At 47.8% G+C, this 18,105-nt stretch overlaps 1 protein-coding gene across 1 annotated transcript in view; it reads left to right on the top strand.

Annotated features, from left to right (window-relative positions):
- LOC8027178 (lachesin) overlaps window positions 1-18,105 on the top strand; it is a 73,048-nt gene that overhangs the window by 42,575 nt on the left and 12,368 nt on the right. The window contains exon 4 of the mRNA XM_029976677.4: window positions 2,370-2,642. Within this exon, the coding sequence (XP_029832537.3) occupies window positions 2,370-2,642 (273 nt within the window). The remainder of the gene's footprint in view (window positions 1-2,369; window positions 2,643-18,105) is intronic.

The following is an 18,105-nucleotide window of genomic DNA, read 5'->3' as shown; positions in this document are numbered from 1 at the left end:
GCCGAAGTAAAGAAAGAGAGTCCGCTGAAAGAAGATTAAAAGTACAGGCCAGCTGGTGAATTGCAGACGTAACAAAACCAGAAACACCAAAAGAAGGAAAAAGAAGGACACAAAAAAGAGGACGACACACTCTCTGCTAGAGACAAGGAAGGAATACAACCAGCAAAAAAAAAACAAAAAGTAAATAGACTGTGCTACCATAGCACCAAATTAGAAAAATCACAGTTCTTGCACAAGAGCTACCGCCGTGAGCATGGTGCACGACACGGAGTGTTAACACCTTAACGGAGTGCTGCACGGAGCCGATAGAACAACGCGGTCGCAGTGGACAAGTCTGCTAACGACTTGTCCACTGCGACCGTGTGAAACTAGATAATCCCTAGTTTTGCCCAAAAAGACCCTTTAAAGTCGTAAAATCTTGCTAAACCACGCTGAAAGGTCTGGCCAGACGACAACCGACAGCTACGTGGGATACAAGGAGACCTCGAAGATGGTGACTGGAGTGGTTGATGCCAGTGCCCCTAGCGAGTGACGTCAAGTGAATGTCACCGACAGAATGAGAATGGCGGAGTGTCTTTTTCAACTTCTCGGCATCTGGCGCCAGGCACATAGCCAGGGGGAGTGGGGGGGGGCCATGGGTCCTGGCCCCCCCCCCCCCCCCCCCTCCGAAAACCATCCATTTTGCTGGGGCCTTCTCTCCCTTCTCCCCCTCATACAGCATTTTGTCATGGGCGGTACTTGATCCTCATCCTAAAATTAGGGTACTTGATCCTCATCCTTTTAGGGTAAAAGCAAATGCCGTTCTTGTCTTTCGAACGTCCCATATATTGTTTTTCATGTGAATATCAAGTTTTTCCCTCTTTCTTTATTTGTACTACTGGTCTCTTTCAAGACTGTAGTGCAGGCAGAAAACAAACAAAAAAAATACACATTTCATGGTGCACTCATTGCGACAAGGCACTACGAAACTCAGAAAAAGTGGCTGCATTTCTGACTTTAGATGGCAGGCTTTTACTGTCAACAATTGTTCTTTGAAAGAAGGAAAACTTAAATGTATAATTTTTATAACTTATATTAAATTTGAAAAAAATCAGAAAAAACACTCGGCAGTAATATTTTTGTCAATTTGGATTTAACCAAAACAGCGAAACAGAAAGCGAAAAAAGGCAGTATTTTACAAATAAATTTTATGAAAGCACAGTGCCACTGGTCCTGAGGAAAGGGCCACTTTATAGTTTCCTTTAGAATTTCAGGCTACTGACAAGAGGGGGCTTACGTTTTAGCTCGTCAAGGTTCGTTCAGTACAACGGGTCGTAGTACCTTTGGGTCGCAGCAACAGCCATTGTTTAGGTTTCTAGTTTAGACTGTACTATTTGTGTTCTTAGAGGAAGAGGGGGGGGGAAGGGTAGTGTTTTATAACAGCGATGGCTATGAACCCATTAATTTTAAAGGAGGGGAGGGCTGCTGAAGCTTTCATGCTTCCCAGTGACTACGCCCAGGAGTTTAATTATTGTCATGTTATGCAAGTGAGTTCTGATAAATTAAGGGTATGTTTATGTCTAGATTTTTTTAATGGAAAAGCATTAACTGTCCCATAGAGCGAACTGACTTCATCAGCTTTTGTAGCCGCGCTAAACAGCACTTTCCTTTGTGCCAATGGAGCGAAGCCTGTCTTCTGTAGCAGAAATCTGATGGATAAGCTCCCATTGGCTGGTGCGCGTCATAGTTTCAAGGAACGAGAATCCCATTGGTTCTTGTGTAGGATAGTTCCAAGGAACGCCACCAGAGAAGCCCTCTCCATGGCGGCGCAGTGCACAGAGCGGCCCGGAGCCCAGACGAGCTAACTTCAGAGAGGCTGCATGGCCGAGCTCAGCGCGGCGCGGCCATTTCACGAGAGTGCGCTTGTCCGTCGGCCGCTACCTTGGCAGTAGCAAAACGTGGCTGTCCACGCCAGTACGCCGCAGACAGACTAAGAGAGCGGAAGAATGACATTCATGCTTTCACATTCACAACTCATAAGAAATGCTTAGGTATCCTTGGAATTTCTTTTTTTAAAATCTTTATTTGGATTTTTGAAAAATTGAGAACACAGTAAAACTAAACTCCGAATTTCAGGGACTTTTGAATCTCGCAAAAATAAACTCGGATAAAACCCAATTTTTCAGCGGAAAATTAACTAAAAAACAACCCACCAAATTTCACAAAAAATAAACTCAGTAAACACGGAATTTTACTTATATTGTTGTAGCCTTTTATTATGAGTGTCTGGTTGTTGTGCTTTATAAGACAGGATGTAACAGGATGGTGGATTCATCAAAATCGTCTTCACAGTAATGTTTGGCTAGCCTAACCATGCCATCTGTTTGCAGTGCCTCCCATCATCTCGGACAACAGCACCCGGTCAATCGTCACCAGCACGGGCACTAATGTGTCCCTGGAGTGCTACGCTGGCGGCTACCCGACTCCCAGGGTGTTCTGGAGGAGAGAGAACAACGACCTACTCCCGACCGGCGGCACCGAGTACAAGGGCAACGTCCTCAACATCTACAATGTGACCAAGGACGACCGCGGAACCTACTACTGCATCGCCGACAACAGCGTGGGCGAGGGCGCTCGCAGGAACATCGGTGTTGAGGTGGAATGTGAGTCAACTCTTTTGAGCTCCAAGGAATGGCCAGTAGGTGGGCCTCTCAGTGTTTAACTGCCAGATTTGTATTTGTGTGAATACCGAATATTGGAGAAAAGCTCACTACAAAATTGGCGGATGTGGAGAAAAGCTCACCGGCCATTGAGCGTATATGGAGAAAGCTCACCAATGGTTCTTTTTCTTTTCTATAAGGCTGTTTGATCATGCGCAACATATATCAATCTATTATCATTAAAATTCGTCAGCTTTCAATAAAAAGAAAATGTATGTAAGAACTATAGTCTTCTGCAAGGGCGATTTGGTAAATGTTATACATTATGACAACCGCTCAGATGAGGAAGACGGAGTGAAGACAATTAACACGACAGGACGAAGCTCTTTTCACTACTAAAGTTTTATTAGTTGTTGTTGAAAACGTTTTATTTAGGTATTGGAGGGTACGACACAGCCAGTTGCAGGCTTTGCTGCGAAGGGGGAGGGGAGGGGGAAATGGAGAAGGGGAGGAGGAGGGGGAGGGAGAACTATGTGAGGCCGGCTACACCAGCCGTTCTAATGTAGGCCAACAGCGAATCAAAGACAAGCTTCCTTGCTTTGTTGGGGCCTGTTGGTGCTTGCTGTCCAAGCCCCCGCACCACCACCACACCCCCTCACCGAGGCCAGGCGCCTGGCCTCAATGCGGGAGTGTGGTGGTGGTGAGGTGTCAGTGTTTGTGTTTTTGTCTGAGCCGGAGGTTGGATCTTGAAAATAACAGTAAGAAAACAGCGTAGCCTACACTGATTATTTCAACAGACCACCTACTTATCAGGCACCAGACATTCTTAGAGCGAAAATGGTTCACGCACCGCTATTCATAGCTCGGAAAAAGCAAACATCTTTACCTGACAGGGCTACCGACGGTGTACTGTCGAGCTGTCAATAAGTTGTTGTCTTTTTTACAGGTTTCCCATGTTCAGATTTTACACTTGCGGAGTCATTAATATACAGAATGGGTGATAACTAATTTCTGGGGAATTAGTAAATATGCCCAATAAACTTTAAGACTATTACAAAAAAGAAGACAGTTATTTTAATGAAGTGACAAATTCTAATTGTGTTAAATTGCCACGTCTGACACCCTGTCTGCTAAGCTAAGAAAGAATTAAAAAAAAAAAAAAAATCGGTGAGCTTTTTTCCGCATCCGCTCAAAGGTCGGTGAGCTTTTCTCCGCATCTGCTGGTTTTTGCAGTGAGCTTTTCTCCGGTGAGCTTTTCTTTGCCGCCCGTGTATACCACACCTATACTCAGCATCAGTGTTGTTGTGCTACAGTGTCAAGGCTCCTATATAGGGGGAAAGCCTGAGAGGTCAGTGCTAAAACTGGCCGCCAAACCTAGGAGAGAGAAAAGGAGCGAGGCAGGCATGGAGGGGCACTGTGCCAGAGGGGGCAGAGAAGCATCCTTGAGAAACTTCTTACTTTGGTGGAGCCCCTGATTATCGCCATATGGTTGCCTGTAATCACGAGGCATTTAGTTTTGCAGTTGGTTGCCACACTTTTACTAGTCCTATGTTTGTTCTCTCATTCTCCTCCTTCTTTTACCACTGCCAAGTGGGCTCTTGTTCTGGTGCTAAACCCGCAGGGTTTCCCCCATATGGGGTGCTATGGTCAAGACTAATGTGGTTTCTGCAGTGCTGCAAAACCATACTGCTGTGTAAACAGGTGACTTTGACCTGTGCCTCATTCGCACACACTTTTGTGCAAAGGGGATGCCAGTGAAGCGACACGCTTGTGCAAGTAGTGTTGTCATCATTGGAACACTGCAGAAATTGCTATTCCAGCATTGAGCATTTAGCACAAAATGGTTGATGCTGAGTTCAGGAATTGTGATTCGAGGAGTTACTTGGTGCATAGATGCAGATCGGTGCATCCCTAAAATAAGTAAGGACTTCTGAATTTGCCATAATGGCTTTATAGGGACCATGCTGATGTTGGATTCGTCACCATCACCCCTTTTTTTGTTTATGTGGAGGAGAGCTGGTGAGGGTGCCATCTTTTCTAATTAAGAGATGTAAAATTAGCTTTTTACAAGGTGGTTTGATTAGAAATGTGCAATGTGGCAACACAGCAATTTAGATGAGACAATACTGGCAATCTTAGTAATTTAGCTTCTTTTAGATGTTACTTAGAGATAAGCCAAAAGCATGAGAAAGCTTTTTCTCAAATTTTTAAACATGTTTTTCTTGCAAGGAAGAGCTAGGCTAGAAGCTATAGTCTAGCCCTTTCTCAAACATGTTTTGGGACATTTCTTTGAGGGCGACTCGAAGTCGCAAGAAAAAAGCTGTGCTATGTGCTCAGCTCCTATTTTTTCAGAAACAAAATACGGTCTAAGCTCGTTATAACAGACCTTGGTTTTGACCAAGATTTTGGTCTGTTGTAAAAGGAGTATGTTGTATGCAGATATGAAGTTGAGTCAATGGCGCATAGAGGAAAACCAACCGAACTTCACAAATCGGTATGTTATATCCAAATGTCTGTTGTAACCAGGTCTGTTATAATGAGCTTAGACTGTAATCTTTTTATTTTTGGCGGCCTTGTTTTATTTTAGTTCATAGTGCCGACGACAGCACTAAGTGTAACTCTGCACATAAGTCTTTCGGAAATGGCACATTGCCACGTATTCTGTATGCAATGAGCTCAGACCGCGTCAGGGTCCTCTCTTTTAGTTAGAATTTGAAGACAGTCATACCTCTCTGGCGAGACTCTTATTCTGACAGTACATTTTCTGATATGGTTCTTCTTCATACTATTGTTGCTATGTTACAAGACAGAAACAATTTCATGTTCAAACTGCCTCCAGGCCGACAGAGTACTGATAAGATGCAACTGAGTACCCAAGACTGCTTCAGCTGGAGCAATCAGGGTTGGTCCAAGACTCAGTCACCAGCTGTCACGGGGAATATTTACGCCCCACCTTGTCCGGGTGCTTCTTATATGTACTGTCCCGTCAAAAGGGTAGCAGAGGCTTTTCATATTAGGTAGATAGCTCGCTTTCCCTTAAAAGGGGGTGAGAATAAGGTAGCGTATTGACTCCATTTGTCGGTCTGTCAGTCCACTGACCCTGGTTTCGTTTTTATGCTTGTTACAAATATCTCCCACTGAGAAAAGGATTGTTTGTCATCTACGAATTCAGAATACATACTGGTCTGAGATAAGTGGCTACCAGTACACAAAATCAGTTTACTTGAAATATGGGTGGTCACTTGTCGGTTCCCTTTGTTTTTTGGTACAATCCAATCTTGGCTCACACGTCAATGTCCTTACAGGCACTGACATGGACACAAGTGGCACAGGTACAAAAGTGGGCATTTGATCACTGCTTGCAAATTAATTCTGTGGTAGATACTTCAGAACTACTGGCCGATTTGCATCATGGCAACGCTTTTGATTCATGTCCTCCAAATTCGGTAGTGGTGTAATCAGTGCTGGCACGCTATCGCTGACTTTAGAAAGTTGGGGTTCCCTAGGCACTTGGGCAACAATATCCTCTGTTGGTTTTGTTGAGTATGTAGGGTGACCACATTTCTGGGGACGCAGATTGAGTGGATTGGCGTGAGCCACAAGACGACACACAGCTGTCAAGCTGCCACCTTGTTTATTGTGTGTGATGGGAATATGAAAAAGAAAGGGGGAAGGATCTGTGCGACCTTAGCGCTGGGTATGTGGCGCCATCTCGTAATGATTTATTACACTACCAACACTTCCCCTTAATGCTCCTCACGTCCAAGCTCTACGTTCATAATGCTTGAGGGTCATCCTTCCATTCAAGGGTTTGGTGAAGAGGTCTGCAGAGTTACTCGACAATTCAATGTACTGGAGTTGCAGCTTTCCCTCTTCCACCTTTTCTTTTAAAAAGAAGTACTTCAGATCGATGTTCTTGCTTCTGTCTGACGTGACTTGATTTTACGCCAGCCCAATTGCACCCCGGTTGTCGGCTAGAAGACCTGTGGTTCCTGTAGGAGCTCACGTCCACCAGGCTCCTTTGTGAAGTTCAGTAGCCACATAACTTCCTTTTTAGCATAACACATGGCGACATACTCTGCTTTGACGGTTTACAGCACAGTGCTTTGTTGTTTCCTGCTGCTTCATGAGATTGCAGGGCCAGCTAGCGTGAACACATAACCACTGAATGACTACCTGTCAGCCCAGTCTGCTTTGCAAAAGGCTAGCACACATTTCCCAGAGGCCAGATTCATAAAAAAACCTCTTACCTACAACAACTAAGCTACGAAGTTCGTAAAGTTACGATCATCGTAAGATGAGGCGAAAACAGTATTCACAAACGCATTCTTAAGTGAGCAAAGGAAAGTTATGACCGTTACAATTTCTTAAGGAGAAACAACGACTTCCAGTGCTGTTGCTATGGCGACAGCTTCTTCAGCAATGTGAACAACCAATCGGAGAGCTCGGCATAGTTCAGAGCACACGGATTTTTAGTAACAAACACAGTCTAACTACTCGTCAGTCTGTGGATGTCCTGTCCTGTCTGTGTGTAAATGTTTAGTGTTAAAGCTGTTTCTGATAAACACAGGCGGCCTTTCCACCACCGCTTGTCGGGTTCGTGTCCGTACAGTGATATATTGACGCTAACATGATTTAAACGCTGCGTTGACTGCTATGAACTCCATCGCTACGAAGTCAACACAACTGTCATTATTGTTAAAAGCCCTGTGCCAGTCATTTGCAAAGCGACGTAGATAGAAACAAACCGCCACAGCGTTTTTCGCAACCTCGGAAATGCAGGAGTGAGCCGATGTTAAAGAAGGTATACGTTTGAACTACGAGAGTTTCCAGCAAGAGCCATGCAAATACGTACCTGCTCACACTTGGAGCGGTCGCGCATGTTTGATCGAAGTGCTATATTCGCGCTCTGTTAGACCGCGTCTTGGTAAGCGCTTTAGGACTGATCTTTTACAATTGCAACTCGATACTGACGTGGCACTCGGCAAAAAAAGGTTGGATCGGCATCGCGTAGCTCCCACAAACTGTTATAGCTCGACAGTGACATAGCGTCGTGTCAGAATGAAAATGGCATACTAATAACAAAGTGTACATACCGTGTTGCGAAAGTAATTCATATGGCGTTTATTTGAGCTCTATATCACACAAAACAAGGGGATAGAGTCAATGAAAGTCCCCTTTCGACGACAGTGTTTGTCACCGCTGCCTCGGAAAACAAAAAGATCGAGATGACAAGGAAAAGAGATTGGCCTCTGAAATTTAGTTCAGCGATCAAACTATTTATACAGGAAGGGTCCACAAGGGTTGCGCGGGCATATTTCATTCAGCAAGCCAGCCGGTCGTGGCGCAGACGGTCTTGGCCAAGAACCGTCGCCGAAACGTCGCAGTGCCTGCTAGGCCTATATTCTGACAAGCTGGCTTGGTCGGTGGGATCGTTGCCTTTGTTGCTTTTCCCGGGTGTTTGTGGATCCAGCGTTCATGTTCGTCGTGGTCGGTTTCAAGTACTTCTTCCTTTTTTCTTGCTGCTTGAAGTCGGGACGCGCGAGAAGAGCACGTAGAAAAATAAATGTCCGTTGGTCGTCGCGACCAAGTAACTGAGCAACGCTGTCAGCCATGTTGATTTGATCGTAAAAAGCGCATAAGACAGCTTCGGAGCTGTCGTAGGATTCTGTCGTAACCTGCGCAAAAGTTACGACAATTTTGTTTCGAGAATACGGATTTTCTCTCAAATTTGTCGTACACACTTTTTTCGTTGTAAGTTCGCGTTGAGAATCCGGCCTTCCCAGTTCTTTGGTAGATTAGTGCGTAATCGTTCTTCTGCTTTACGTAGTGAAGAATGTGCTTTAGTGCACTCCAGTGCTCTTCTGTGGAATATTCGTTGAACTGACTCATGAGTAGTGACAAAAGCCAAGTCCTTTCTGGTTCCTCCGAGAAGGTAAAGCAATTGACACACCAATTGCTTGTCTGTACTTGTGTGGCAGGTCTTCTCTCGTGCGGTCATTGCTGTCGCCTTTTTGGTACTTGCTTCCAGGATCCAAAATAGATGAATAGATAATGTTACCTTTGCATCTGCCATGCCAAATGTCTCCAGGGTGACTTCGGCATAAGCCGTCTGATTGCGAGTCAGCTTTCCATCCTTTGCTCTCTTCAGTCGTATGTAATGGATGTGACTGGCTTCCTCCAGGTCTTTCGCGCCAAATTCCTCACCCAAGCGGCTCTTGAAGTCAGCAATCTCTTTCTGTTCTTCTGCAATGATCAAGAGGTCATCAATGTAGACTCTTACAATATGCTTCTTCTCTTTGCTGACATATACACAGGGGTCTGCTTTTGATCTTGTCGTCCCTTCCGACTTCAGCAGTTTGTGCGATTCCACTCCCTTCCAGACTGGCGTATCCCATCCAAGCTCTTCTTTAGAAGGCAGACTTCATCCTTCTTGTAGTCTCTGAAAGGCTGCGGTTGTTCCATGTAGTGTAGCATTCAAGTATGCTGCCGTGGTATCAACCTGGTGAATCTTCCAATTTCTCTCAACTGCTATGGCCAGCAGCGTCCTGATGAACTTCAGCTTGACAACAGAAGAGAAGGTCTCTTTATTGTCGGTTCCTTCAACTTGGGAGTATCCACACGCTATACTAACCATGCCTTGTACCGCTCCCGGTCACCATTCTCATCATACTTCTTTGAGGAACACCCACTGGCACTTTACGACCTGTCTGTCCTTCGGTTGTGGCACTAGTTCCCATGTTCCTGAAGCTTCAAGGCTGTCCAGTTCACTTTATCTATCTAGTTTCCATTCCTCTTTGTCTGGTGCAGATAAGGCTTCGTGTAGAGTTTCTGGATTTACCGATTGTTTTGCTTGGCTATGCAGCAGCTGTGACATTCACTTCGACATGGTCCCTTCTTTGCTCGTCTCTCCGATTTTCTCGATGCTTGCGTACCACGATTTGTAACGTTGGATATCTGCTATGTAGCTTCATCGTCTTGTACAACTTCATTGTCTTGTGTAGCTTCGTCGTCTTCACCAGCTGATGAGCTAACTTCTTCAGTTTCGTTGTGGTCAGTATATTACGATCTGAATTACCAACATCATGTGACTCGCTCCAGCTGTTTTCTACTTGAAACATGATTCTGCCATCGGTGTTGCCTAGAGATGTAAGCATCTCTAGTAAAAAAGCAAAACAGTTTTTTTTTTGACCAGAATAAATCGAAAAAAAAAACCCCAAAAAACAGAGCTCACAAACCGTGAAACGCTGCCACATGCCGCCGGAGGGAATGCGGCGCCATCTGGTGGTGTGGTAAGAAACTCAGCGCCTATTTGCCACAGCAACGGAGCTGATCTCGGAAGCTGTGCGCTTGCAAGGAAGACTACAGCAGCATTACTTCACCGTGGCGTATAGTATAGCCAAGTCCCTGCTATGGTACGTCCATGATCGCACGCTGGGAGACATTTTAACGTCTGTGACTTGCCTACTGCGGGGAAAAAGCTGCAAGCATTCCGCGAGTACTGTGACGCTTTGCATGGTTTCCTCAATGCTACACGCCTTACGAAACATCTTTTGTCCTGCAAAAAGTGCCCACAAGAAGTTAAGGAGCTGTTGGCGGCCTCATCAAGTGAGTACCAAAGCACCGGTATCTCAGTGGAAGCTATCTCAGTTAAAAAATCCGCAAGTTTCTCCTCTCTTGTTGACAAAATTACACCTGAAATGCAACAAAAAAATTGATGAAGCTTTGGCTAGGGCTGTGTATGCGATGAACAGACTGTTCTTTTTAGTGGAAAATGAGCACTCGCTCTCTGCTTTCAAGATGCTTCGGCCTTCATACAATCTACCTAGCCGTTACGTTTTGAGTGGCCGCCTACTTGACGCCAGTCATGGGTAAGTTACTTTTAAAAAGTAATTTGTTACAGTTACAGTTACTTTCACAAAAAAGTAACGAAGTTACCGTTACAGTTACCGCAACAAAAAAGTAACTCGTTACAGTTACAGTTACTTTCAAAAAGTAACGACGTTACTTTTCAGTTACTTTTCTATAACACAAAAATTAAGGAAAAACTAATGTTTGAAAGAAAAAAAATATAGACACGAATCAATCGGGCTTTCACCATAGCGGTAAATTCAAACTTAATAATTTAGCTGGAAAATTAGTCAATATTATGAAAAGAATAAAGACTAAAATTGAACTGGATGTGTTTTCTCAGATTTGAACACAAAGACTTGTTGTCGGAGTACTCCTTGTTGCAAAGTTTGCATACTGCGGTCAAATAGTTAGCAACCAGCTTCACCACAGAAAAATACTCTGTACGCCGGCCATGCTTGTTCTTTGTTCTGTTCTCATCAACATCCCTATCCTTGTAGCACTAGCACATTGCTCGCTCGTTGACGGTTGCGCTGTGTTCGTGGACTCCTTTGATATATTTCAGTTCGTACCCGGCAAACCAGAAACAAGCCCTGCGCAAACAACAGTAAATTTTGCCTCCACCGTTGAAACCACGCCGGAGTAGTGGCGCAAATCAAAATACGAAACATGCACAGTGCGAAGTAGTGACGCTAATCAAAATACGAAACATACGAAGTTCCCTCCGCGTGTATTGTTGTTTCACGGTTCATTCACCCGATTAAAATGCTTGCGCGGAAAAGAAAAAACCTTAACAGAGGTAGTGCTTCAATATACTAAGATGTAAGTGTTCAGTCACAAAGTACAAGCAAGTGCGTAAAGGTAACTACATTCTTCTTTTTTTTTCTTCATGAAATCTACACGTGGCTATATTCGGATAGTGACTCGCGAGAAAGAACGTATTCTCAAGTTTGTGCAAGGCCAACTGACACTCAAAATGACGAAACAGACACTTTGGAAAGTGCAAGGAATAGCTAGATTATACTCGTTTAATGATATATTATTCACAAAGAACTGAAAAGTAACGACAAAAGTAACTTCGTTACTTTCATCGTTACCTCAGAAAAAAGTAATAGAACTACAGTTACAAGTTACATTCTTAAAAAGTAACTCGTTACAGTTACAAGTTACCGAAAAAGTAACGAAGTTACAGTAACGCGTTACTAGTAACGCGTTACTACCCAAGACTGCTTGACGCTGAGTATGAGCGTGCAAAAACTGACGTGCAAGAGACTCTGATGAACGCCATGTGCCTTACCGTGCTTGGCCTTACGTCGCGGAATACAGAACCTGCAAGGGAATTTAATCATAGGAAAAGTTGGGGAGTCTGCAAAACACCTGAACCGATCCACATGGTGGCAAAGACTTTGCTTCAACCAACCCTTGAGTCCCCTCGCCTGTCGCATACTGCAGATTCCCCTGTGGCGGTCTCCTCACCGCCAGTCACATCGACCAGCAAAAAGTGGGGTCCGCGCGGCAAGACCAGCGCGGCCTCTTCCCTCGCGGGGTGAAAATAATGAGAACGCGGCAGCCCCAGCAGAGGGTCATAAAACAGGGCCCCCGCGGGGGCTCGCCGCTCGGTCCCTTCCGCGCTGCCGACTGAGAGGACAATAAACAGAACCGTTTTGTACAAACACAAAGTCAGACGTTTTTCCTTCGAGTCCGCAAAAATCTCGCAACACTGCCCCACAAATTGGTGACCCCGGACGAGCAACTCCTTCACGGTTCTCGGCAATTTTCCAACCATGCCCGAAAGCGAACAGTCTGCTGCTGGGGATATGCCGTTCCGACGGGATCTTTGGCGGCAATTCGACTCAAGCTGCCTCCATTTTGGACGAAGAACGCCGAGGTCTGGTTTGCGCAGGTTGAGGCGCAATTTCAGCTGCATCACATCACCTCGCAAGCCACTAAATATCTTCACGTCGTCTCCTTGCTGCCAGCTGAAGTCGCCGACGAACTAGAGGATATCCTCGCGGCGCCGCCGACATCCAACCAGTATGACAACCTCAAAGCCGCTATCCTCGCCCGGAAGACCGCGTCGGAGCGGAGCCGCCTCCAGCACCTTCTCAACATGGAGAAGCTTGGTGACCAGCGTCCTTCCCAGCTACTGCACCGGAACTTCTGGGCGACGCCACTTCGGATGCCGACACATCGCTCCTCCGTGAGCTATTTCTGCAGCGCTTGCCCAACAACATGGTCGTCGTGCTTGCAGCGGCGGAGGACATGCCCCTGGAGCGCCTGGCTGATTTAGCGGATCGTGTTGCGGAATACCCCACACCCCCGGTTGTCGCCGCGACCAGCTTTCAATCACGAGCATCGGATCCCACAGCAGCCGCACCTTCCTCGGATATAGCGGCTCGACTCAGCCGCTTGGAAAAGGCCATTCAAGACCTGCAACTGCCAGCCTCCCGTTCGTCGTCTTGCCGTCGGCGATCAAGCTCCCGTCGAACTTCACCGGCGGCTGTATCGCCGGACAGCGAACGTTGCTGGTACCATCGTACCTTCAGGGCAGCTGCGCGCAAATGCTCCCAGCCATGTTCGTGGCAGGGAAACCCGACCACCGGGCACTAGCAGCGGCAGGTGCTCCCGGTTCGCGACAAAGCCGCTTGTTTTACGTCGTGGATCGCATCGCTGGCCACCGGTTTCTCGTGGACACCAAAGCGGAAGTCAGCGTTTTGCCATTGACACCAGCCGAGAAGCGTCGCCTTTCCCTAACAACGCCGCTTCGCGCAGTCAACTGTTCGTCCATCCCAACATATGGTCAACGCTCCTTGACCATCGACTTGGGCCTGCGTCGGACATTTCGGTGGGTCTACATTGTGGCGGACATTCGCATGGCTATTCTCGGCGCAGACTTTTTGAGCCACTTCAACCTCGCCGTGAACATGCATTCCCGCCGCCTCGTTGACGCAACGACTCGTCTCTCCGTCAACGGCACCGAGTCTTCTTACGTGATCTCGGAGGTACGTCCTGCGCCCCCGAGTTCAATGTTTGAGGACCTGCTGGCCAAGTTTCCCGAACTCACAAGGACCAATAGCCTGGATCAACCTGTGCGGCACTCAGTCACCCACCAGCTCGTGACTACTGGCCCTCCCACGTTCGCTCGACCGTTTCGTCTCACGGGTGAGCGACTCAACGTTGCCCGCCGCGAGTTTGATCACATGCTGCAACTGGGCATCGTACGGCCATCGGCGAGCAACTGGTCATCGCCTCTGCACCTGGTCCCCAAAGCAGTAGCTGGTGATTGGCGACCATGTGGCGACTACCGCGCGCTGAACGCCCACACCGTCCCGGTTTGGTATCCACTTCCGCATATTCAGGACTTCACAACGAACCTCGCAGGCAAGTCCGTCTTCACCAGAATAGACTTGGTTAAAGCGTATCACCAGATACCAATCGAACCCTCGGATGTCGCCAAAACAGCCATCACCACACCTTTCGGGCTCTTCGAATACGTGCGCATGCCGTTTGGGCTGCGAAACGCCGCACAAACATTCCAACGGTTCATCAAGGAGGTGACCCGAGGCCTGGACTTCGTGTTTGCCTATCTCCACGACTTGCTCGTCGCCAGCTCATCCACTGAGGAACACGAAGAACATCTCCGGCTCCTTTTCGATCGCCTCCGATCCTTCGGCCTCGTTGTCAACCCAGGGAAGTGCGTATTTGGTGTCCCAACCATCGATTTTCTTGGCCATCACATCACGCCAGACGGCATCACGCCACTGGACGACAAGGTGCAAGCGGTACGTGACTTTCCCCAACCTACATCACTGCGCAAGTTATGCAAATTTCTTGGCCTTCTAAACTTTTACCGACGCTTCATACCCGACTGTGCCCGTATCCTGCAACCTCTTACTGATCTGCTCCGCACGAAGAAAGGCCCTAACTCGCTGGTCGAATGGTCGGACGCAGCGGCGTCTGCTTTCTCCCTCGCGAAGAAAGCCCGCCTGGTCGATGCCACCGTCCTCGTTCACCCACGCGCCGATGCCCCCCTTCGTTTGATGACAGACGCCTCGAGCGTCGCTGTCGGAGCTGTGCTGCAACAATACGTCGAGGTGACTGGCACCCTCTCGCATTCTTCTCCCAGAAGATGAAGCCGGCAGAAACAAGGTATAGCACCTTTGGACATGAATTGTTGGCCATTTTCCTCAGCGTAAAACACTTCCGTCACATCTTGGAAGGCAACACATTTCACGTCCTGACGGATCATAAGCCTCTCACCTTCGCGTTCATTGGGAATCATACTAACTACTCTGCCCGCGAGATACGACATCTGGGATTCATCTCCGAATTCACTGTCGACATCCGACACGTGCAAGGATCCGACAATTCCGCTTCCAACGGCCTTTCGCGGGTGGCGGCACTTTCGCCCCTACCTGGGACAGTGGATTTTCTAGCAATGGCCGAAGCACAGCGTGAGGACCCTGACCTTCTAGCCGAGCGTCAGAAAGAATCGTCGCTGCAGCTCGGTGACATTCCCTTGCCCCTGGGCTCATCGACGATCACCTGCGATGTGTCAACTGGCAACGCACGGCCCTTCGTACCTCTTTCGTTTCGGAAGGCGGTCTTCGACGCCTTGCACAACCCCCACCATCCCAGGATTTGCAACACGCAGCGACTGGTCACAGCTCGTTACGTGTGGCCAAGTATCAATGCTGACGTGCGCCGCTGGAGCAGAGGCTGTCTACACTGCCAGCGTTCCAAGTTTACGAGACACAACATCACTCCGTTGGTACGTTTCCCACTCCCCGAGGCTTGCTTCGACCACATTCATTTGGACCTGGTTGGACCCCTGCCACCGGGCCAGGGATTTAGCTATATCCTCACCTGCGTGGATAGGTACACACGGTGGCCTGAGGCCATACCGTTCTCCAACATCACAGCTGAGACCGTCGCGGAGAACTTCGTCGTGCACTGGATTTCCCGGTACGGATGCCCGTCTACCGTCACGACAGATCGAGAACGACAGTTCGAGTGTGCTCTGTTTACGGCATTAGCTCAGCTCCTCGGGGCACGGCACACCCGCACGACAGCCTACCACCCTTCGGCTAACGGAATGGTGGAACGACTTCACCGGCAGCTGAAAGCCGCACTCACAGCACAGGACGACTGCACGCATTGGCTCTAGCACCTACCACTCGTACTTCTCGGCATCAGATGTGCCTTCAAACCCGATTTGGAATGCACCTCGGCGGAACTCGTGTACGGCACAGCACCACGGCTACCAGGAGAGTTTTTCACCCCCCTGAACGAGCAAGCCTTGCCATCACCGTGTGCCTATTTGAACCGCTTGCGAGAAGCGTTCCACCAACTGCAGCCAACGCCCCCAAGAAATCCTGCCTCTCGCAAAGTGTTCATGTCCCAGGACCTTGAGACATGTACGCATGCTTTCGTGCGCCGCGATTTAGTCAAGAAGACGCTAACACCGGCGTACGATGGCCCTTTTAAGGTATCGGCACGCGCAGCGAAGACCATGACTTTGGATGTTAAAGGCAAGCAGGAAGTCATCACAATCGACCGCATCAAACCCGCCTTTCTCGATGTCCCCCCAGCTGCATTTTCAGTCATCTCCCCCTCGCATACCGGACCCAGCCCATCACTCCAGCGCAGAGTCCGGACAGTGACATGGACCCTTCCGCAGCTTTGAGTTTCTTTCTTTCTTTTTTTTTTTCTCGCATCGTCTCCCGGCTATACAACTCACATGTCAGGAAACTGGAGGGGGCCTCTGTGGCGGTCTCCTCACTGCCAGTCACATCGACCAGCAAAAAGTGGGGTCCGCGCGGCAAGACCAGCGCGGCCCCTTCCCTCGCGGGGTGAAAATAATGAGAACGCCGCAGCCCCAGCGGAGGGTCATAAAACAGGGCCCCCGCGGGGGCTCGCCGCTCGGTCCCTTCCGCGCTGCCGACTGAGAGGACAATAAACAGAACCGTTTTGTACAAACACGGAGTCAGACGTTTTTCCTTCGAGTCCGCAAAAATCTCGCAACACTACCCACACCCCCATCTTCTGTGTCACGTGAAAGAAACTTGTCCGAGTTTGAAAATGTGCACACCAAGCTATGCAACAGGCTCGCAGGGGATCGTGTGCAAAAGCTTGTGTACAAGCACTCCAACCTGAATGTCCAGAAGGCTTTGTCCGCTGCACAGCAAAGAAGCATTGACGCGTCAAGCAAGAATGAATCGGAATTATCAGACACGGATTGATATAAATGTCAGTCTTAATGCTTTGATGTGAAATCAATGCCTTGACATAAAATCGTGCCTAGATTTTGAAACCAGAAGCTCTGCTGGAGCCTGGGACTTCTGTGGTGCAGTAATGTAACAATTAAATTCTTTTCAGCGTTAACGAAATAAATGTGTCGAGCTTTTCATAGCTCTGTGCTCAATCGTCTTTTTAAATTTTTCATAATTTTCTCTAAAAAACATGAAAAAAAAAATCAGTTTTTTTCATGCTCCTCAAAATTTGATGAAATTTTACATCTCTACTGTTGCCACATGCTTCAACGTTGGTGGTTGGAGCCAGGGCAAGCTTGCATGGGAAGCAGTCTTCTTCAAATGTGATGTCCCGACTCACAATGGAGCGGTCTACTTTCTGGTGCCACCAGCTTGTACCCCTTCACTCCTTCTGGGTCCAACTTGCTCCCCTTGCACTGTCTGTTTCGCACACTATGCCCTCCATCCGTACCCTCTTATAGGTGGTTTAGTTTCAATTTTCCCCCTGTCCACAGATCTGGCAACTATCCTTTGACCGCTTTCGATGGGCACTTGTTTCTGATGCGACTCACAGTGACAACTGCATCAGCCCAAAAGTTCTTTGGTGACACCAGTCTCGATGAGGAGACACCTCGTCATGTCAAGCAGGGTTCGGTTCATTCTCTCGGCAACTCTATTCTGCTCAGAATGGTCAGTTGACGCCTTATGCCATGCTTGACCAGGTACTCATCAAACTCTTTGCTTGTGTACTCTTCATCGTCACTATGCAAGGTCTTCACCTTCGTGTTGTGGAGATTTTCCATCACATGTCTGTACTTGTCACACTTCTGAAGCACTTCGCTTGTGACCTTCGCGAGGTACACCACAGTGTATTTTAAGTATAGTCGTCTATGAAGGTTACAAATAGCGAGTTTGTTTCACACGCACTGGCACTGTTTGAGTTCTTTCCCCCAGAATACATCACACTCGCATAGTGTCGCTGTAATGCAACTCAGTCGCAATGAGGTGCCGACTGGTGTAACTTGCTGCATACTCTTGTGTTCCATCCCTCTACACCAAAGCAGCTCCGGTTCCGCAGGCACAGGCATCTCTGTGATCCTTGATGGGTAGAGGGGATCAAAGAGCCTTAACATGGGTTCATTTGTCATGTGCTGTAGAGCTCATCCAAGCTATTTTGGCATTCTTGGACTGGACGTCGATCCTCATAAAGTTGTTCACTGGCTGGGAGCTCTTTGTTGGAGAAATAAAGCTTACAAAATGGCGAGCTGTAAGCCTCGTGGCTTCATCGTCGGACTTTCTTCCAACTTTCTTCTGCTGGCTCTCATCATGATTTGCTGCAACCACCTTCTCAATGAGGTCTAGTT

Source organism: Ixodes scapularis, unplaced genomic scaffold, assembly GCF_016920785.2.
Source record: "Ixodes scapularis isolate PalLabHiFi unplaced genomic scaffold, ASM1692078v2 PGA_scaffold0__279_contigs__length_252992795, whole genome shotgun sequence".
Taxonomy (NCBI): Eukaryota; Metazoa; Arthropoda; class Arachnida; order Ixodida; family Ixodidae; genus Ixodes; species Ixodes scapularis.
Note: the sequence above shows the minus strand (reverse complement) of the source record. Positions and strands in the feature narration are given on the sequence as shown.